The sequence below is a fragment of the Cherax quadricarinatus genome, chromosome 22 (assembly GCF_038502225.1).
Source record: "Cherax quadricarinatus isolate ZL_2023a chromosome 22, ASM3850222v1, whole genome shotgun sequence".
Lineage (NCBI taxonomy): Eukaryota > Metazoa > Arthropoda > Malacostraca > Decapoda > Parastacidae > Cherax > Cherax quadricarinatus.
This window is the reverse complement of record NC_091313.1, coordinates 12,352,212-12,375,806: the sequence shown is the minus strand read 5'-3', so window position 1 is coordinate 12,375,806 and position 23,595 is coordinate 12,352,212. Positions and strand designations below refer to the sequence as shown.

At 40.6% G+C, this 23,595-nt stretch overlaps 1 protein-coding gene across 1 annotated transcript in view; it reads left to right on the top strand.

The window, feature by feature from the left end:
• Positions 1 to 633: 633 nt before the first annotated feature.
• The window catches only part of LOC128689796 (chromosome transmission fidelity protein 8 homolog), a gene marked incomplete at its 5' end in the record, with an annotated part of 32,568 nt that continues 9,606 nt past the window's right edge, over positions 634 to 23,595 (top strand). Inside the window, 1 exon segment of the mRNA XM_070087491.1 lies at positions 634 to 748. Within this exon segment, the coding sequence (XP_069943592.1) occupies positions 634 to 748 (115 nt within the window).

Sequence of the window (23,595 nt, the reverse complement as noted above, 5' to 3'; positions counted from 1 at the left end):
AGCAGGAAAGAGAGGGGATTCACCCACCTCTAGGCTAGTCATGAAGGGACATGCTGGAGTAATACTTTACTCAACTGGGTTCTTATGAGTATTGCAGTAGTTTCTGGTGCTGTTTCTCCTGCACTTTTCCCTAGTCATGAAAATATTGCCTCAGATGTGTTAGTTGTATAGGGGTAAGAAGAGGAACTTGGGTAACTTGCTTTTTGTCAGACAGTGGGATTGATGTTAGGGAAGCAATAGGCAATCCTCTTTTGGGTGACAAAATAATCAGTTTGGTAGGTCTCCATAGTTGCTTTATGTCATTATGGGCCTCCACGTATGTTAGTGTTGTGTATCTTGTTGCCAGGCCATCACAGGGGGTCTGGGCAGCCTAGGTTGCCTGTAAAATTGAAGAGCAAAACTCCTGCTGTAAGCCTTTTTTGATACTAAAGCCGCACTTAGATAAAATGACCATAGGCTCATCACCATCTGTCTGTTCCCATCATTAAAATCAACAGATATAATTCCTGATACTAAATTGTTACAAAGTCCATTGTGTTCATGCATTATGCTTTTTGGTATCCATTTTTTTATCCAAAGAATTAGAGCACTTCCCTGTGAATGTAAAAATAATAATTTTCCTTCCCACTTCAGCAAACAAGAAGGCCTTGAGGAGTGGATGATGATGGAGCTGCAAGGAGACTTAGAGTCACGTACAAAGTCAGAAATGCAAAACAAATTTATTGGTGATGTTCATTTTACCAAACAGGTACAGTATGCAGTTTGATTTCATTAATGAAATATCATGATAATGACAGTCATGGAGTATACAATATTTTATCACCGTAGCAAATGTTACTAATAAAACTTAAGAATTGTATTGATTATGGTTGCAATACAGATCTGTGATATAATTCTTAGCTGATGCCCTGCCATGCTTAACCCTTTCAGTGGCCATCACATAGAACTATGCCATTGAGCCCAGGGTCCCTCACGTAGTTGTACTTCATGAACTCAGCTCACTCGGTTAAGTTGTGAGTGGTAAATTTTGTCCTAGATATGAGAGAATGGGCCTGGACAGTGAATGTGCACAGGAAAAAAAATCCTGCCCCAGGCGGTGCATGATGGGAAAAGAAAACTCTATGTGGATTGTTTAAAATAGCGACTTTGAGGAGTTAGATGGTGTTTATGGGTTTATTGGCTGTTTCTTGGTATCATTTGATAGATTTCAAGATATCCTACTGAAGCAGAGATGATTTTGATTGGTTTCTGAACAGGAAGTAGCTTGAAATTGAGCTCAAATTAGCAGAAATATTCATTTTCTGCTAATATTCTGAGGACAAGTAAGGCCTCCCTACACCCCTGGTCTGTTTTATGAATTTTTAATGCATCTGATTCAATTATTGAGATGCCATTAACCATAACCAATCCCATCAAACAGCAACTGTAATTATTATACAGCAGACCAAGCAAAGACATTACTCAGAGCAAACAATAACATAACTATCTTTAATTACAATGTCAGATCCTTGACCAAACATTACATGTACGATGACCTCACAGCATTACTCAATTCCCTTCATTCCAGTATACCAGTCATCACTCTCACAGAAACCTGGCTAAAGCCTGGTACTACAGATGTCTATGCCATTCCTGGTTACACAGCCATACACAACTGTAGGACAGATCAGCAAGGGGGTGGAACAGCTATATACTACTATCAATAAAGATCGAGAACCAAAACCTAGTCATTGTGGTTGTATACAAGCCACCAGATGCAACCTCCCAACAGTTCAAGGAACAGCTACTGAAAATCGATTACTGTTTGGAAAACCTTCCAGCTCCATCCCCAAACATCTTACTGCTTGGTGATTTCAACCTAAGGCATACAAAATGGAAGAATGTAGCAAATAATGTTATAGCTGAAACAATCCCCGGAGGTAGCGCAGATGAAAGGTCACACACACATGAGCTACTAAGTCTCTGTGAAAAACACACCTTAAGCCAGCAGATAGTGGAGCCAACAAGACTAGAAAACACACTTGACCTTATCTTCACAAATAATGAGGACCTGATAAGAGACATAAGAATATCAAAAACAACTAATTCCGATCACAATCTAATCGAAGTCCAGACGTACATGCATAGGGGTCCTGAACAGCAGAATGCATGTACCTGTGAAGGTGTCTTCACAAAATACAATTTCAACAACAAGAACATCAACTGGGACCAGGTAAACCATGTCCTAAACGAAACATGTTGGGAAGATGTCTTAAATGACATGGATCCAAACCAGTGCCTTGAAAGGATCAACTTCCTGGTAGCCGGAGCATGTTCTAGGCATATTCCCCTAAGAAAGAAGAAGAGCAGGAGTAAACTGGAGAGAAAAAGACGCTCCCTCTACAGAAGACGACGAAGAGTCACTGAGCTCCTCAGGAGTGCTAGAATATCTGATACATGAAAGGAGGCGCTGACCAGGGAAGTGGAAACTATCGAACTTAAGCTAAATGACTCTTACAGGAACCAGGAGAGGCAGGAGGAGCTTAAAGCTATTAGTGAAATTGAAAGAAATTCAAAATATTTCTTTTCATATGCCAAAAACAAGGCAAATACCACATCTAGTATCGGGCCCTTACTCAGACAGGATGGGACTTACACAGACGACAACAAGGAAATGAGTGAAATATTGAAATCCCAGTATGACTCTGTGTTTAGTGAACCACTAATCGGTCTGAGGATCGACGACCCAAATGATTTCTTCATGAATGAGCCTCAAAACTCCATAAATGTATGCCAGATTTCCGACATTACCCTAACTCCGATAGATTTCGAAAAAGCCATTAACAACATGCCTATGCACTCAGCCCTGGGCCCAGACTCGTGGAACTCTGTTTTCATTAAGAACTGCAAGAAACCCCTCTCGCGTGCCCTAAGTACACTATGGAGGAGGAGCTTGGACATGGGTGAAATTCCACAGTCACTTAAAACAACGGATATAGCCCCGCTCCATAAAGGTGGCAGCAAAGCATTAGCTAAGAACTATAGACCAATAGCTCTGACGTCCCACATCATAAAAATCTTTGAAAGAGTGCTAAGAAGCAGGATTGCAAATCACCTGGATTCCCAAAATCTGCACAATCCAGGGCAACATGGGTTCAGGGCAGGTCGCTCCTGCCTCTCACAACTACTGGATCACTATGACATGGCCTTGGATGCACTGGAAGAAAATCAGAATGCAGATGTAATATACACAGACTTTGCAAAAGCATTTGACAAATGCGATCATGGCGTAATAGCCCATAAAATACGTGCTAAAGGAATAACTGGGAAAGTGGGGAGATGGATCTTCAACTTCCTAACAAATCGAACACAAAGAGTAGTGGTCAACAGAGTTAAATCGGAGGCTGCCATAGTGAAGAGCTCTGTTCCACAAGGCACAGTACTCGCCCCCATCTTATTCCTTATCCTCATATCAGACATAAACAGAGATATACACCACAGCACCGTATCATCCTTTGCGGATGATACTAGGATCTGCATGAGGCTGTCATCTGCTGAGGACGCGGTTAACCTCCAAGAAGATATAAACAAAGTTTTCCAGTGGGCAACGGTAAACAATATGATGTTCAATGAGGACAAATTCCAACTACTCCGTTATGGAAAACTGGAGGAGATAATAACTAGAACAGAGTATACTACTGACTCCGGCCATACAATAGAGCGGAAAAATAATGTAAGGGACCTGGGAGTAGTAATGTCTAAGGATCTCACTTTCAAGGATCACAACAGTGCCACGATCGCACGTGCAAAGAAAATGATAGGATGGATAATGAGAGCTTTCAAAACGAGAGATGCCAAGCCCATGATGATCCTTTTCAAATCACTTGTTCTCTCTAGGCTGGAATACTGCTGTACATTAACATCTCCATACAAAGCAGGTGAAATCGCAGATCTAGAGAGTGTACAGAGATCCTTTACTGCACGTATAAGTTCTGTCAAGCACCTTAACTACTGGGAACGCTTGGAAGCACTTGACTTGTACTCGTTGGAACGCAGGAGGGAGAGATATATCATAATCTACACTTGGAAAATCTTGGAAGGAATGGTCCCAAATCTGCACACAGAAATCACTCCCTACGAAAGTAAAAGACTGGGCAGGCGATGCAAAATGCCGCCAATAAAAAGTAGGGGCGCCATTGGTACACTAAGAGAAAACACCATAAGTGTCCGGGGCCCAAAACTGTTCAACAGCCTCCCATCAAGCATTAGGGGAATTGCCAATAAACCCCTGGCTGCCTTCAAGAGAGAGCTGGACAGATACCTAAAGTCAGTGCCGGATCAGCCGGGCTGTGGCTCGTACGTTGGACTGCGTGCGGCCAGCAGTAACAGCCTAGTTGATCAGGCCCTGATCCATCGGGAGGCCTGGTCATGGACCGGGCCGCGGGGGCGTTGATCCCCGGAATAACCTCCAGGTATCCAGGTACTCAAATCAGCTTGAATGTATCAATAAATCTTGCATAAGGGATGAGCATGGTGAATATATCATAACTAAATTTAAATCGAAAGACCTAAAAAAAAAAAAAAACTCACAGTTATAAACATCTACAGAGTACCACAGTCAAACATTTACCACTTAGTGAAAAATTAGGAAACTTGATAACTGATGCACATATGAACAAAGACCACCTGCTGCTAACAGGAGATTTCAACATAAATCTACTACATGACCAAGACCCACAAGCAACCAAATTCACAAACACTATGAGCAACTGCTTGTTGCTACCAACAATATCAAAACCTACAAGAATCTGTGAGACTAGTATCTCTCTATTAGACCACATCTGGACTAACACCATATCCCCATTAAAATCAGGCATAATCACAGACAACACCACAGACCACTACCCAACCTTTATCATAACCAACCTAGGTAAATTGCCCCAAGACACTACTAAAGTTATCTTCAGACTATATAATGAGACAGCTGTTAATAGCTCTATAGCAGCTATGAATAACGTCAACTGGCATAATGAGCTCGAAACATATACAGATATGAATGAATGTATTAATAATTTTCTAAAAAAAGCCCACTACCTCTATAACAAACATTGCCCTAAAAAACTAAACATCACAGCAAAGAGACTGAATAGTCCCTGGCTAACACCCATCATCCTTAAATTCATTAACACAAAGCACCAATATGAAAAACAGTACAGAATGGGTCAAATAACTAGAGAACAGTCTAAATGTTACTTGTCCGCTCTTACCAGCCTGATAAGAAGGTATAAAAAATTGTATTATAAAAACAGATTACATAACATCACAAGTGATTTGAAAAAGACCTGGAAAACCCTATCTGAAATTCTAGGACCTAAAAAGATACCCAAAAACATTATATTCAAATTAACAAAATCAGATGAACCCCTACTCCCACCAACTGAAACGGCAAACAGATTCAATGTTTACTTCACCATAGGAAAGAACCTAGTGAGCAAAATCCCAAGTTCAAACACCCGTCCATCAGACTACCTCTTGGGAACCTACCCGAATACACTATTCCTAGCTCCTACCAACCCAACACAAGTCTCGCTCATCATCAACACTCTTAAAAACAAGGCAGGAGACATAAACAACTTGCCAGTTTTTATGTACAGAATAGCTTCTCAAGTATTGTCACCAATTATTGCAACACTCTAACAAATCCATTGAATCCTCCACCTTCCCAGCAATTTTCAGAATAGCAAGGGTCACCCCGATTCACAAAGGAGGTGACCAAACTGATTTGAATAAATATAGACCAATATCTAACTTACCACTCCTCTCTAAAATCTTTGAAAAATTAATTCATAGATGGATCTATTCCTACCTCGTCTCACACACCATACTAAACCCCCTGTCAGTTTGGATTCAGGAATAATAAAAGCACAAATGATGCTATCGTACACATGCTAGAACTAATATATACCACTCTTGAAAACAAAGAAGTCCCGCTGGGAATTTTCATTGATTTACGTAAAGCTCTTGATACAGTCGACTGTGAATTGCTGCATGCAAAATTAAAATTAAAAATAAAGTGACCATATTTTTTTATTAAAATGCCGACTTTGAGGTGTATTTTTGTATAGTATTTATGGTTGTATTCTTGTTTTCTTGGTCTCATTTGATAGAATGGAAAACATGTTATAGAATTGGAAGTGATTTTGATTGGTTTTACTGTGAAAAAGTTCTTGAAATGGAGCTCGAAGTGGCAGAAATGTTCGATTTTTTTCGATGTTCAAGAGTAAACAAATGACATTGTCCAATAAATGTAAACATTGTCCAATAAATGTCCAGCTAGCCATTCTAATATGCAGTCATGAATGGGTTGACATTATTTATACAATTATTACAATGTTGCAGTAGTCTGCATAACAGTAAATCTTCTATTTTGTTGTGTGAATAAAAATTCAAAATAGAAAGCAAGAGTATTATAACAGGGGCCTTTAAACGTGACTGATGAACAGAGAAAATGTTATTTTAGTGCTAGGAATGTCTGCATTGTTCATTCTGGACCCTATTTTGAAATTGACATTTTTTAATTTGCTTGAAATTGGCCAAATTGCCAATTTCTGACCACTTTATTGGTTAGTTGAAATCGGTAAATGGGTAATTTCTTGTACTCAGTCGATAGAACAAATGGAGTTCTAAAGAAATTGCTATGAATTTCATGGACTGGAACAATGGAATTGGCCTAAAATAGGGCTCAAAGTGGGCGAAATCGCTGATGTGTAAATGTCGCTGAGGTTGCTAACTTCATGAGAGCTTAATTCCGCAAGTTTTCCATCAAATTTCGTACTTTTGGCGTCATTATCATCGGGAAAAGATTCTCCGTCATTTCATAAGAAAATTTTATTTATTTTTTTTTTTTTCAAATATTTTGCGACACTAGGAGACATTCAGGATTTGGGGTTGTGACAGTCAAAGGGTTAAGTCGGCCCATAATGCAAAGGCATAATAGAGGCTCTCTTTGCACTACAACCCATTATTGTAAATACATAACCTCAATGTACTACAGTGGACCCCCGCATAACGATGGCATCGCATAGCGATTTTTCCGCATAACGATTACTTTTATCGCAAAATTTTTGCCCCGCATACCGATTAAAAACCCGCATACCGATTTTCGTCCGAGACGCGTCCAATGTGCCCTCAGCCAGCCTCACATGTGCCGCTCCGTCCCATTGTTTACCAGCCAGCCTCCGCGGTAACATCCAAGCATACACTCGGAATATTTCGTATTATTACAGTATTTTCGGTGCTGTTTCTGGAAAATAAGTGACCATGGGCCCCAAGAAAGCTTCTAGTGCCAACCCTACACCTCAAAGGGTAAGAATTACTATAGAGATGAAGAAAGAGATAATTGATAAGTATGAAAGTGGAGTGCGTATAGCCGACCTAGTCAAGCTGTACAAGAAACCCCAATCAACCATCGCTACTATTGTGGGCACCAGAAAGACAATCAAGGAAGCTGTTCTTGCCAAAGGTTCAACTGTGTTTTCGAAACAAAGATCGCAATTGATGGAAGATGTTGAGAGACTCTTATTGGTGTGGATAAATGAAAAACAGATAGCAGGAGATAGCGTCTCTCAAGCGATCATATGTGAAAAGGCTAGGAAGTTGCATGACGATTTAATTAAAAAAATGCCTGCAACTAGTGATGATGTGAGTGAATTTAAGGCCAGCAAAGGTTGGTTTGAGAGATTTAAGAAGCGTAGTGGCATCCATAGTGTGATAAGGCATGGTGAGGCTGCCAGTTCGGACCACAAAGCGGCTGAAAAATATGTGCAGGAATTCAAGGAGTACATAGAAACTGAAGGACTGAAACCTGAACAAGTGTTTAATTGTGATGAAACAGGCCTGTTCTGGAAGAAAATGCCAAGCAGGACCTACATTACTCAGGAGGAAAAGGCACTCCCAGGACATAAGCCTATGAAAGACAGGCTTACTTTGTTGATGTGTGCCAATGCTACTGGTGATTGCAAAGTGAAGCCTTTATTAGTGTATCACTCTGAAACTCCCAGAGCGTTCAGGCAAAAGAATGTCCTCAAGGATAATTTGTGTGTGCTGTGGAGGGCAAACAGTAAGGCATGGGTCACTAGGGAATTTTTCTATAACTGGTTACACCATGCATTTGCCCCCAATGTGAAAAATTACCTAACTGAAAAGAAATTAGAACTTAAGTGCCTCCTGGTGTTAGACAATGCCCCTGGTCATCCTACAGACGTGTCAGAGCGACTTTATGGGGACATGAGCTTCATTAAGGTGAAGTTTTTGCCTCCTAATACCACTCCTCTCCTGCAGCCCATGGACCAGCAGGTTATTTCCAACTTCAAGAAACTGTACACAAAAGCTCTGTTTGAAAGGTGCTTTGTAATGACCTCAGAAACTCAACTGACTCTAAGAGAGTTTTGGAGAGATCACTTTAATATCCTCAATTGTGTAAACCTTATAGGTAAGGCTTGGGAGGAAGTGACAAAGAGGACCTTGAACTCTGCTTGGAAGAAACTGTGGCCAGAATGTGTAGACAAAAGGGATTTTGAAGGGTTTGAGGCTAACCCTGAGAATCCTGTGCCAGTTGAGGAATCCATTGTGGCATTGGGAAAGTCCTTGGGGTTGGAGGTTAGTGGGGAGGATGTGGAAGAGTTGGTGGAGGAGGACAATGAAGAACTAACCACTGATGAGCTGCTAGATCAACTTCAACAGCAAGAGGCCACACCTGAGGAAATTGCTTCGGAGGAGGGGAGAGAGAAATTGAAGAAGTTGCCTACTTCAAAGATTAAGGAAATCTGTGCAAAGTGGCTTGAAGTGCAAACCTTCATGGATGAAAATCACCCTCACACAGCTATTGCAAGCCGTGCTGGTGATTATTACACTGACAATGTTGTGAAACACTTTAGGCAAGTCATAAAGGAACGAGAGGTACAGGCCACTATGGACAGATATCTTGTGCGAAAGAAGTCCAGTGACTCTGAAGCTGGCCCTAGTGGCATTAAAAGAAGAAGGGAAGTAACCCCAGAAAAGGACTTACTACCTCAAGTCCTAATGGAAGGGGATTCCCCTTCTAAACACTAACACACTCTCTCCCCTCCTCCCATCCCATCAATCATCACCAGATCTTCAATAAAAGTAAGTGTCATTTAATTGTGCATGCCTTTTTCAGTTTGTGTGTATTAAAATTAACATTTCATGTGGTAAAAAAAATTTTTTTTCATACTTTTGGGCGTCTTGCACGGATTAATTTTATTTCCATTATTTCTTATGGGGAAAATTGATTCGCATAACGATTATTTCGCATAACGATGAGCCCTCTTGCACGGATTAAAATCGTTAACCGGGGGTCCACTGTACTTGCAAAGAAATAAATTTGAATTTGAATTTGGAAGTGCACTCAGTTCACACACTGAGTGTTCCTTGTTCGATTTTCGGTATGGGGAAAACACTGGGCAAGTTTCCTGACACCTACTGTCCCTGTTCACATAGCAGCAAGTATCTGGGTGTTAGCCAACTGGTGTGGGTTGCATCCTAGGGGACAAGATTAACCTATATAGAAAGCCCCTGAAGTGCTCTGCATAACCAGGGGCTTTCTATATGTAGTACATGTATGTAATTACCTGGAGTTTACCTGGAGAGAGTTCCGGGGATCAACGCCCCCGCGGCCCGGTCCGTGACCAGGCCTCCTGGTGGATCAGAGCCTGATCAACCAGGCTGTTGCTGCTGGCTGCACGCAAACCAACGTACGAGCCACAGCCCGGCTGGTCAGGAACCGACTTTAGGTGCTTGTCCAATGCCAGTTTGAAGACTGCCAGGGGTCTGTTGGTAATCCTCCTTATGTATGCTGGGAGGCAGTTGAACAGTCTCGGGCCCCTGACACTTATTGTATGGTCTCTTAACGTGCTAGTGACACCCCTGCTTTTCATTGGGGGGATGTTGCATCGTCTGCCAAGTCTTTTGCTTTCATAAGAACATAAGAACGAAGGAACACTGCAGAAGGCCTACTGGCCCATGCGAGGCAGGTCCAAGTCCCTACCGGCTTAAGCCAATGCACCCAACCTAGTCAGGTCAGGTCACATTGACTTAAGGGAGGAACACGGCAACCGACCTGTTAGCACAAGCTATCAGGTCTAACTCACACCCACCCACATCTACTCATGTATTTATCCAACCTATTTTTAAAGCTACACAACGTTCTGGCCTCTATAACGGTACTTGGGAGTTTGTTCCACTCATCCACAACTCTATTACCAAACCAGTACTTTCCTATATCCTTCCTGAATCTGAATTTTTCCAACTTAAAACCATTGCTGCGAGTCCTGTCTAGGCTAGATATTTTCAGCACACTATTTACATCCCCTTTATTTATTCCTGTCTTCCACTTATAAACCTGAGTGATTTTCGTGTGCAAGTTCGGTACTAGTCCCTCTAGGATTTTCCAGGTGTATATAATCATGTATCTCTCCCGCCTGTGTTCCAGGGAATACAGGTTTAGGAACCTCAAGCGCTCCCAGTAATTGAGGTGTTTTATCTCCGTTATGCGCGCCGTGAAGGTTCTCTGTACATTTTCTAGGTCAGCAATTTCACCTGCCTTGAAAGGTGCTGTTAGTGTGCAGCAATATTCCAGCCTAGATAGAACAAGTGACCTGAAGAGTGTCATCATGGGCTTGGCCTCCCTAGTTTTGAAGGTTCTCATTATCCATCCTGTCATTTTTCTAGCAGATGCGATTGATACAATGTTATGGTCCTTGAAGGTGAGATCCTCCGACATGATCACTCCCAGGTCTTTGACGTTGGTGTTTTGCTCTATTTTGTGGCCAGAATTTGTTTTGTACTTTGATGAAGATTTAATTTCCTCGTGTTTACCATATCTGAGTAATTGAAATTTCTCATCGTTGAACTTCATATTGTTTTCTGCAGCCCACTGAAAGATTCGGTTGATGTCCGCCTGGAGCCTTGAAGTGTCTGCAATGGAAGACACTGTCATGCAGATTCAGGTGTCATCAGCAAAGGAAGACACGGTGCTGTGGCTGACATCCTTGTCTATGTCGGATATGAGGATGAGGAACAAGATGGGAGCGAGTACTGTGCCTTGTGGAACAGAGCTTTTCACCGTAGCTGCCTCGGACTTTACTCTGTTGACGACTACTCTCTGTGTTCTGTTAGTGAGGAAATTATAGATCCATCGACCGACTTTTCCTGTTATTCCTTTAGCACGCATTTTGTGCGCTATTACGCCATGGTCACACTTGTCGAAGGCTTTTGCAAAGTCTGTATATATTACATCTGCATTCTTTTTATCTTCTAGTGCATTTAGGACCTTGTCGTAGTGATCCAATAGTTGAGACAGACAGGAGCGACCTGTTCTAAACCCATGTTGCCCTGGGTTGTGTAACTGATGGGTTTCTAGATGGGTGGTGATCTTGCTTCTTAGGACCCTTTCAAAGATTTTTATGATATGGGATGTTAGTGCTATCGGTCTGTAGTTCTTTGCTGTTGCTTTACTGCCCCCGTGTCTATGCTCCCTCTCCATAGGATGGAAAAGGCTCGTGATAGGGGCTTCTTGCAGTTCTTGATGAACACGGAGTTCCATGAGTCTGGCCCTGGGGCAGAGTGCATGGGCATGTCATTTATCGCCATTTCGAAGTCATTTGGTGTCAGGATAACATCGGATAGGCTTGTGTTAACCAAATTTTGTGGCTCTCTCATAAAAAATTCATTTTGATCTTTGACTCTCAGTCTGGTTAGTGGCTTGCTAAAAACTGAGTCATATTGGGACTTGAGTAGCTCACTCATTTCCTTGCTGTCATCTGTGTAGGACCCATCTTGTTTAAGTAGGGGCCCAATACTGGATGTTGTTCTCGACTTTGATTTGATTTGGCATAGGAGAAGAAATACTTTGGGTTTCTTTCGATTTCATTTATGGCTTTTAGTTCTTCCCGCGATTCCTGACTCCTATAAAGATTCCTTTAGCTTAAGTTCGATGCTTGCTATTTCTCTGACCAGTGTCTCCCTACGCATTTCAGATATATTGACCTCTTTTAGCCGCTCTGTTATTCTTTTCCGTCGCCTGTAAAGGGAGCGCCTGTCTCTTTCTATTTTACATCTACTCCTCCTTTTTCTTAGAGGAATAAGCCTTGTGCATACATCGAGTGCCACCCAGTTAATCTGTTCTAGGCATACGTTGGGGTCTGTGTTGCTTAGTATATCTTCCCAGCTTATATCGGTTAGGACTTGGTTTACTTGGTCCCACTTTATGTTTTTGTTATTGAAGTTGAATTTGGTGAATTCTCCCTCGTGACTAGTCTCATTATGTCGGTCTGGGGCTCCACGCATACATGTCTGAACCTCAATTATGTTGTGATCTGAGTATATTGTTTTTGATATGGTGACATTTCTTATCAGATCATCATTGTTAGTGAAGATGAGGTCTAGTGTATTCTCCGGTCTAGTAGGCTCTATTATTTGCTGGTTTAAATTGAATTTTGTGCAGAGATTTAAAAGCTCGTGTGAGTGTGAGTTTTCATCAGAGCTGCCTCCTGGTGTTATTACTGTAACAATATTATTTGCTATATTCCTCCATTTTAGGTGCCTTAAGTTGAAATCCCCCAGGAGCAAGATGTTGGGTGCAGGAGCTGGAAGATTTTCCAGACAGTGGTCAATTTTTAACAGCTTTCCTGGAATTGCTGGGATGTTGCATCCAGAGGCTTGTAGACTACCACAATGACTAGGTTTTGGTTCTCGACCTTTACTGCTAAAACTTCCACTACATCATTTGAGGCATTTAGCAGTTCTGTGCAAACAAGTGACTCTGCAATGTACAGGCCAACCCCCCCCCCCCTTTTGCCTGTTCACTCTGTTACATCTGTATAGGTTGTAACCTGGGATGCATATTTCGTTGTCCAAGTGATCCTTTATGTGGGTCTCAGTGAAAGCCGCGAACATTGCCTTTGCCTCTGCAAGCAGTCCACGGAGGAAAGGTATTTTGTTGTTTGTTGCTGGCTTTAGACCCTGTATATTTGCAAAGAAGAATGTCATCGGACTGGTGGTATTGTTGGTACTGGGGGGGGATTTTTTCTCCGGCATTAGTATCTGTATCTGTTGGTTTGGAGTGGAGGCCATCGACTGTGGTTCCACTCCAGGAATGACTGGATTTGGTGTACAATTTCTGCCATTTCCTGCCAGTTTTTTTTTTCCTTCCTGGCACTAAAAAACCTCTCCCTCTTGAGTGGCTGTGGCTACCCAGGTTTTCCCATGGCCTGGATGTTTTGTATCTTTTTGTACCCTTTAGATGGTGTGCCTGGCAATTTAAGTTATAGCACAGTCTTTCCTGTACTGAAGAGGTACACATTTCAGGGTGAAAAAGCTTACAGGAAGGGAGTTTGCATTTTCCTGTTGTCATATGGGCATGGCATTTTCTAGGGTGGTCATAGTTGCACGTCCCATCTGTTTTTCCAGATTTCCCATGTCTGCAGATACCAAGTGCATAGTATGTGCACAGGCTTGGTTTCCGTTTGCCTTGGGTTTCTGTGACTGTATTCCCTGTTGGTGCATGTTTCCTTGTCTTATTCCTATCCTCCCTAGCACCAACAGTGGAGCTCCCACCAGTTGTTTTTGGTAATATATCCTCACTATAGCTAGTGGAGTCCTCTTGTTTGCTATTTCCTGTGGTATTTCTAGTTTGCAATATTGGTTTTATCTTATCTTTGACTACACTTGTTTCTCCACTATGGCTCCTGTCCCCTATGAGGTCATTTATATGTATTCCTTCCTGCGTATAATTCCCGACTACCTGGACAAAATCTCCAGCTTCACCATTACTGTCTCCCAGGACAGCACCTCCAGCTTCACCATTACTGTCTCCCAGGACAGCACCTCCAGCTTCACCATTACTGTCTCCCAGGACAGCACCTCCAGCTTCACCATTACTGTCTCCCAGGACAGCACCTCCAGCTTCACCATTACTGTCTCCCAGGACAGCACTATGAGCCCCACATTTACTGACTACCAGGACATCACCTCCAGCCTTACAGTTTCTGACTACATGGCCAGTATCAAGGGCAGTACCATTCAGCCCAGACTTTTTATGTTCCCATCTGTTGTAGAAAGCTTCCAGGTTGTCTATGAAAGCAGCTTTGATGTTATCCTCTTTTAATACCCTTGTGATTTTAGTCCACAGATTTTCCTCATTTGGGCATACCCAAAAACACTTCCCTGTTTTAATACTGCTTGTAGCTAGTTCTTGGATATCTGCACAAGGGGCGTGACACCAATTTCCACAAAAATGACAATTTATCCATGTGGAAGCCCGTTTGTTTGATTGACTGCAGACTATACAGAGCTTCATAATGATTTGAGTGGTTGATTTACTGTAATTCTACTAGCAACCTCTTGAATACTCTATTTATAACCTCCTTAAATGAAGCTCTAGCTATTTGTATTTCTATTTCTAACTAATCGGACAGCTTACCGTGTACGTTCCCGATTTATATTTATTGTTTGTGTTTGATAAGGGCGCCTACAACCCCATCCGTTTACAGTCTGCATTATTGTCCAACGAATCCGTTTGAAACCAGTCAAGGGTTCGGACCATCAAGGGTTCGGACCAGTCGAGGGTTCGGACCAGTCGATCTGATCTGATCAGTGGGTCACTTATTTAAAACATACTAGTCGGTGATTTGGGCTAAAACATGAAGGATCTATTTGAAATTATCTACCCGAGTAATATGTGATTTGATTGATACAAAAGTATAACTTGCGTGTTGAAGAGCCGGTGATTTCTGGCAGCTCCTACATTGACGAACGGTCAAGCCTCAACCCTTGTTTATCAATCGCTGTTTCTAGCTTTTCTAGTTTTTTTTTTTTTTTTCGTCTCCACCACAATAAATGCTATATTATCACTATCGTTGACTGGTGGAAATTTTGGAGGAAGGACGCTTTATCTGTAGTAATAATTGCTTCTCGTTGTGTATATTGTGACCGCTGGTAACTACAGGTTATATGAAATTCACAGTATACGTCTGGTATTTCAAGAAAAAAGAAACTAATGAAAGTCACTCCACTCCACTAAGTACCATTATAATACTGTTGCTACTACAACACTGTATTCTGCTATTCACTGGTATCACTAGATTATATGCGAGTACACTAGCTGGCCAGAAAGATTATTAAAACAGCTGACCACTGTGGTAAGTTTCTGGCAACTTCTGGCACCTGCCTCTATAGGCTTATCACTTCATTTACAAATTCACCTGTTTTCAAATGACACTTTAGCCTTTATCATCTATATACTAGGGAGCCACTGTAGTATACACTATACACTATGTATACACAATGTTATCAGGGAGACTTTCTTTCCTCTGACAAAGAAAAGTTCTATTATTATTATTATTTTGCACACGGAACACAGGCCTATGATTCCCCTCTGGCAGTAAACTCTGCTAGGTAGTGCACACTAATTCTCCTTTTTTGGCTCAGTATATAATGTTTTCCACCCAAGATTAGTTCCAGGCGCTAGAGGGATGTATCGTATAGGATTGATGGCACAAATTAAAGTTCTAGCACGTAAGAGCGACCGTGAAAACACGAGAAAACCCGGAGCACAACGAGGCACGCGGCACCTGTTTTCATGTCATGATGCCAGCTATGGTCTATAGAAGTTGTATCATGTATTTGTAGAAATAAAATTATTTTTTATATTTTTTTTATTATTAACCCCTTGACTGTTGCAACCCCCAATCCTGAGGTGTCTCCTGGTGTCGCAAAATTTAAAAAAAAAAAAATTCTTATGAAATGATAGAGAATTTTTCCAATTGTAATGACACCAAAAAAACGAAATTTGATGGAAAACTGATGGAATTATGCTCTCGCGAAGTTAGCGACCTCGGCGATATTTACAAATCGGCGATTTTGCCCACTTTGAGCCCTATTTTTGGCTAATTCCATTGTTCCAATTGACCAAACTCATAGCTATTTCTTTAGAACTCCATTTTTCCTATCGATTGAGTACAAAAACCTGCCCATTTACCGATATCAACTACCCAATAATGTGGTCAGAAATGTGCAATTTGGCCAATTTCACGAAAATTAAAAAGTATGACAATTTCAAAATAAGGTCCAGAATGAACAATGCAGACATTCCTGGGTCTAAAATAACATTTTCTTTGTTCATCAGTCATGTCTCCAGGCCCCTCTGATATTATTCTTGCTTTCTATTTTGAATTTTTATTAAAACAAAAAATAGAAGACTTACTATTATGGAGACTACTGCAATACTGTAATAATTGTATAAACAACATCAACCCATTCATGACTGCATATTAGAATGGCTAGTTGGACATTTATTGGACAATGACATCATTTGTTTACTTTTGAACATTGGCAAAAATCAAACATTTCCCCTACTTTGAGCTCCATTTCCAGGTTCTTGTTATAGTAAAATCAATCAAAATAACCTCTATTTCTATAATATGTTTTCCATTCTATCAAATGAGACCAAGAAAACGAGAATACAACCATAAATACCATACGAAAATAGACCACAAATTCGGCATTTTAATTAAAAAAACGATCAGTTTTTTTTTCTCATTATGCACTGCGTGCTCCAGGATTTTTTTTATATGGTGCACACTGACCACACAGACCCATTCTCTCACATGTGGGCCTACCAGCTTTCTCCTGCTTGATTTGAAGCCGCTAGAATTTATGAGTATATATACGTCAAACACAGTACCTCGTAAGACGTATATATATGGCCACGACAGTCAAAGGGTTAAAACATTGATCATTTTCCACCAAAGCTGGGTGGCCCGAAAAAGAAAAACTTTCAGCACCATTCACTCCATCACTGTCTTGCCAGAGGCATGCTCACACTACAGTTATAAAACAGCAGCATTAACACCCCTCCTTCAGAGTGCAGGCACTGTACTTCCCATCTCCAGGACTCAGATCCGGCCTGCTGGGTTTCCTGAATTCCTTCATAAATGTTTTCTTGCTCACACTCCAGCACATCAAGTCCTAAAAACCATTTGTCCCCTTCGCTCCTACCTAACATGCTCACGCATGCTTGCTGGAAGTTCAAGCCCCTCGTAAACTAAACCACCTTTACCACCTTCCTCCAACCTTTCCTTGGCTGACCCCTACCCCGCGCTGTATAGCCCTTGTGGCTTAGCGCTTCTTTTTGATTATAATAATAATGACCCCTACCCCGCCTTCCCTCCGCTACAGATTTATACGCTCTCAAAGTCATTCTGTTTTGTTACATTCTCTCTACATGTCTGAACCATCTCAACAACCCTTTCTCAGCCCTCTGGACAACAGTTTTGGCAATCCTGCACCTCCTCCTAACTTCCAAACTATGAATTTTCTGCACTATATTCACACCACACATTGCCCTCAGACATGACATCACTACCTCCAGCCTTCTCCTTGTTGCAACATTCACCACCCATGCTTCACACCCATATAAGAGCATTGGTATAACTATACTCTCATACATTCCCTTCTTTGCTTCCATGGATAAAGTTCTTTGTCTCCACAGACTCCTCAGTGCACCACTTACCTTTTTCCCTTCGTCAGTTCTATGATTCACCTCATCTTTCATAGACCCATCTGCTGACACGTCCACTCCCAAATATCTGAATACATTCACCTTCTTCATACTCTCCCTCCAATCTGATATCCAATCTTTTGTTACCTAATTTTTTTTTGTTATCCTCATCACCTTACTTTTTTCTATATTCACTTTTAATTTCCTTCTTTTACATACCCTACCAAACTCAGCCACCAAACTCTGAAACTTCTCTTCAGAAGCTCCCAAAAGTACTGTGTCATCAGCAAAGAGCAACTGTGACAACTCCCACTTTGTGTTAAATTCTCTGTGTTTTAATCCAGCACCTCTTCCCAACACCCAAGCATTCACTTCTCTTACAACCCCATCTGTAAATATATTGAACAACCATGGTGACATCACACATCCCTATCTAAGGCCTACTTTTACTTGGAAACAATCTCCCTCTCTCTTACACACTCGAACCTGAGCCTCACTATCCTCATAAAAACTTCACTGCTTTTAGTAATGTACCTCCTATTCCATATATTTGCAACATCTGCCACATTGCTTCCCTATCCACCCTATCATATGCCTTTTCCAAATCCACAAATGCCACAAAAACCTCTTTACCTTTAAATACTGTTCACCTATATGTTTCACTGTAAACATTTGGTCTACACACCCCCTACCTTTCCTAAAGCCTTGTTGTTCATCTGCTATCCTGCTCTGTCTTACTCTTAATTCTTTCAATAATAACTCTGCCATACACTTTACCAGGTATACTCAGCAGACTTATTCTTCTATAATTTTTACACTCTCTTTTATCCCCTTTGCCTTTATACAAAGGAACTATGCATGCTCTCTGCCAATCCCTAGGTACCTTACCCTTTTCCATACATTTATTAACCTGTAAACAGTCCAAACGTATATATACATTCGTATCACTAGTGCCCCAAATGTAAATATACGTTCTATTTTTCCTGCCTCCAAATTTGGCACGATTGGCCTGAGATGCCTGGTCAGCATAGAATGGGTCTTAACACTCGGTGTGCACCATATTAAAAAAAACCTGGGACCACTTAGTACCTTGTGGGAGTGCCAGTTATATTGAGTGCCAGCTAGAGCAAACAGTGAGGCAAACACAAAGGATTCACTGATGTAATGTCATATTAACACTCCCCTTTTAAGAGGAAAGTGATGTTAACCCCAAGTTTAGGGTCTGTCTATCTGTCTCTGTGTATTTCTGTCTATGTCTGTCTCTGTCTGTCTGTGTCTGTCTCATAGGTACACACAAATACGATTATACAAAGTGTAAATTACCTAGGATAACCTAAAAAACCTGAAGTGCTATACTGTGCTTGTAGATATAATGCATAAGAATACCTGTCGGTTCACAGTGGCTCTCTCTGAGACAGACAGAGAGACAGAAAGAGACAAGCAGACAGAGAAATAAGACAGAGAGATAATCAGAGATACCAGTTCATCAAATGTCATCCCTTATCTCTGTACCCTCAGTAGCGTCCATCAAATGTCATAGCTTATCTCCTCTTATCTCTGCACTATCTCATCTTATCTCTGCACCCTTGCTGGAGCCCATCAAATGTCATCTCATATCTGGTCTTACACATTGTTTCAAGGGAATTTTTTCCTTCTTCCTCCTCCTCCTCCTCCTCCTTTCTTCCTCCTTCTCTTCCTTCCCTCCTCCTCCCCCTCCTCCTTCCTTCTTCCTTCTTCATCCTCCTCCTTCCTTCTTCATCCTCCTCCTTCCTTCTTCCTTCTTCATCCTCCTCCTTCCTTCTTCCTTCTTTTTCTTCTGTACTCCTGTGTATCCAAAACATTGCTGGGACCTATAAATGCATGTACTTTGTATATATTCCTAGACAATAGTAAATGAACAAGGCAGGTGTAAATGTCCACCTGTCAATGTGTTTGTGACAGTTTGAGTACAATTTCAGTACCAAATACTGTACTATTAGTGTCAGAACAAAGATTGGTTATGAAATGACAAGAACTACAATAAATTGTAATTATCAGAACATAAAAATTATATAAAATATGTAATATAAAAATGAGAAAAATGGTATATTGACAACACTTCTGCAAGCGGCAGGACTCTGTGTTGCCATCAGGTGAGCATTAAGTGCCAACTTTGCAGCCTCATATCTCAGTAAGTACTGACCCTATTTTTTTTATTTTAATCCTATAACACTTAGAAAAATGTGCTCTTTATTTTCATTAAAAAAAAAATTTTTTTCTTTTATTTTTCAAAATATTCGGGGCACTGGGGTAGTGAACGTATATATACGTTTGGATCGTTTATGGGTTAAAGAAAAGCACTAACCACTCCAAAACTATATCCCCTCCTCCTTTTAACATTTCTATCTATCCCAGCAGTTCGAGCTGTTTTACCCCCTTTCATTCTACCCATTTCCTCATGCACTTTTCCTTCACAGTCACATCTGGCTCTTCCTTACTCCTACAAGGTGTTGTTCCACTTTTCCCTATACAAGAAATCACACCTTCCCCACCTTCAACATTTAACAGTTCCTCAAAATATTCCTTCCATCTTCTTGATACCTCTAACTCTCAATTTAATAACTCTCCTCTCCTTTTTAACTATCAGATCCATTCATTCCCTAGGCTTTCTTGCCTTATTAATATCACTCCAAATCTTTTTCTTATTTTCAATAAAATTTGTTGATAATATCTCATCCACTCTCTCATTTGCTCTCTTTTTACATTGCTTTACCACTCTCTTAACCTCTCTATTTCCTCTCCATATACTACCCCCTCCTTGCATCACTTCTACTATGTAAAAACCTCTCACATGCTAACATTTTCTCTCTTACTACTCTCTTTACATCATCATTCCATCAATCTCTCTTCTTCCCTCCCACACTCAGTTTCCTTTAACCCTTTGGGGGTCGCCAGGCCCTCTCAGAGACTTGTTCTCAGGGTCACCAAAATTTAAAAAAAAAAAAAAAAATTCTTATGAAAAGATAGAGAATCTTTTTCCCAATCATAATGACACGAAAGGTATGACATTTGATGGAAAACTTACGGAATTATGCTCTCGCGAATTTAGCGGTCTCGACGATGTTTATGCATCGGCGATTTTGCCCACTTTGAGCCCTATTTTCGGCCAATTCCAATGTACTAGTCGACAAAAATCATAACTATTTCACTAGAACTCCATTTTTTCTATCAAATGAGTACAAGAAAACACCCATTTACCAATTTCAACTATCCAATAAAGTGGTCAGAATTTAGCAATTTTGCCAATTTCACACAAATTTCAAAAGATGCCAATTTCTGAATAGGGTCCAGAATGTTAGGTAAGACACATATGCAACAGTTAGACAACTTTATTCCGAAACGTTTCGCCTACACAGTAGGCTTCTTCAGTCGAATACAGAAAGTAGGCAGGAACAGTAGAGATGTGAAGACGATGTAATCAGTCCATCACCCTTGAAGTCGTAGAATTTGAGGTTGTCAGTCCCTCGGCCTGGAGAAGTTCAGTTCCATAGTCAGGAGATAGTTCCTGACTATGGAACTGAACTTCTCCAGGCCGAGGGACTGACAACCTCAAATTCTACGACTTCAAGGGTGATGGACTGATTACATTGCCTTCACATCTCTACTGTTCCTGCCTACTTTCTGTATTCGACTGAAGAAGCCTACTGTGTAGGCGAAACGTTTCGGAATAAAGTTGTCTAACTGTTGCATATGTGTCTTACCTAACAACCTGTTGGTATTGTATACCATTTTGATGTTCAGGGTCCAGAATAAACAATAAAGACATTCCTGGCACTAAAATAACAAGTTCTCTGTTCGTTAGTCACATCCCCAGGCCCCTCTTATATTTCTTTGGCTTTCCACTTTGAATTTTTATTCTCACAAAAAAATAGAAGATTTACTGTTATGCAGACTACTGCATTAATGTAGAAATGGTATAAATTATATCAGCACACTTGGGAAAGAATATTAGACTCACCAGTTGACGTGTATTGGACACTTGGCATGATTTGTTTACTTTTGAATTTTGGTAAAAATCGAACATTTCTGCTACTTTGAGCTCAATTTCAAGGTACTTTTCATTGTAAAACCAGTCAAAATCATCTCAATTTCTGTAATATGTCTTCCATTCTATAAAATGAGACCAGGAAAACTAGAATACAACAATAAATACCATACGAAAATACAGTGCAAATTCGCTGTTTTATTCCAAAAACATGGTCAAAGTTTTTTTTTTCTCATTACGCACTGTGTGCTGCAGGATTTCTTTTTATACTGCGCACACTGACCACATAGACCCATTCTTTCATATATAGGCCTACCAGCTTTCTCTCACTAGATTTGAGGGCGCTAGAATTTAGGCATACTAGTACGTCAAAAACCCTGGGGCATAAGCTGTACTAGTACAGCCGAAACCCCCAAAGGGTTAACCATGAACTTCTGAGCTCTCTAATATTACGTTCTTAAACCTACCCCATACATCTTCAACACCATTGCCTATACTCTCGCTAGCCCATCTATCCTCCAATAGTTGTCTATATCTTACCCTAACTGCCTCCTCCTCCTCCTTTAGTTTATAAACTTTCACCCCTCCCTGTACTTGCTGCTTCCATTTTCCATGTATCCCACCTACCTTTTATTCTCACTGTAGCTACAACTAAAAAGTGATCTGATATATTCATGTCCCATCTGTAAACATATACATCCTGAAGTCTACCCAACAGTCTTTTATCTACCAATTCGTAGTCCAACAAAGTACTGTCATTATGCCCTAAATCATATCTTGTATACTTATTTATCCTATTTTTTCTTAAAATATGTAGTATTATCTATAACCAAACCCCTCTCTATACAAAGTTTAGTCGAAGGGCCCCCATTATCATTTACACCTGGCACCCCAAACTTCCCTACCATACCCTCTCTGAATGTTTCTCCTACTTTAGCATTTAGGCCCCCTACCACAATTACTCTCTCACTTGGTTCAAAAGTTCCTACACACTCCCTTAACATCTCCCAGAATGTCTCTTTCTTCTACATTACTCTCTTCTCCAGGTGCATACTCACCTATTATGACACTTTTTGCATCCGACTCTTATTTTAACCCTTTTAGAGTCTGTCCTGTAGATCTACGGCTTTGAAGCCAGGGTCCAAGCCATAATAGATCTACGTCATGAGCTCAGTTCACTCAGATAAGCTGTGAGTGGTAAATTTGGGCCTAGATACGAGAGAATACATCTATGAGGTAAGTGTGCACCACATAAAACAAATCCTGCAGAATGGAGTGCATAATGAGTGGAAAAAACTGCGACCGTAATTTTGGATTAAAACAGCGAATTTGCAGTGTTTTTTCGTATGTTTTTTATAGTTGTATTCGCTATTTCTTGGTTTCATTTGGTACAGTGGAAGATATATTACAGAAACAGAGATGATTTTGATTACTTATAGTACTGAAAATGGCTTGAAACTGAGTGCAAAATAGCAGAAATGTTAAATTTTTGCCGATGTTCAAGAATATTCAAATGACGTCAGCATCTAATACACGTCAGCTTGTGGGTCTAATATATGTTTATGAATGTGCTGACATTATTTGTACAATTATTACAACACTGCATAAAAGTAAATCTTCCATTTTTTGATGTGAATACAAAATTCATTATGTGAATTGAAAATCAAAATGGAATTCATTTTTAAAGCTTGAAAATATAACTAATGAACAGAGGAAATGTTAGTTTAGTGCCAGGAATGCGTACATTGTTTATTCTTTACCCTATTTTGAAATCGGAAGATTTTGAACTTTGTGTTAAATTGACCAAATTACCAATTTCCGATTACTTTATTGGATAGTTTAAACAGTTGACTGGGTGATTTCTTGTGCTCAATCAATAAAATAGAAGTAATACTAGTGAAATAGCCAAGAATTTGGTTGATTGGAATAATGTAATTGGCCTTAAATGGGAATCAAAATTGGCAAAATCGCCAATGCATAAATAATGCTGACTCGTCAGAATTCGCGAGAGCAT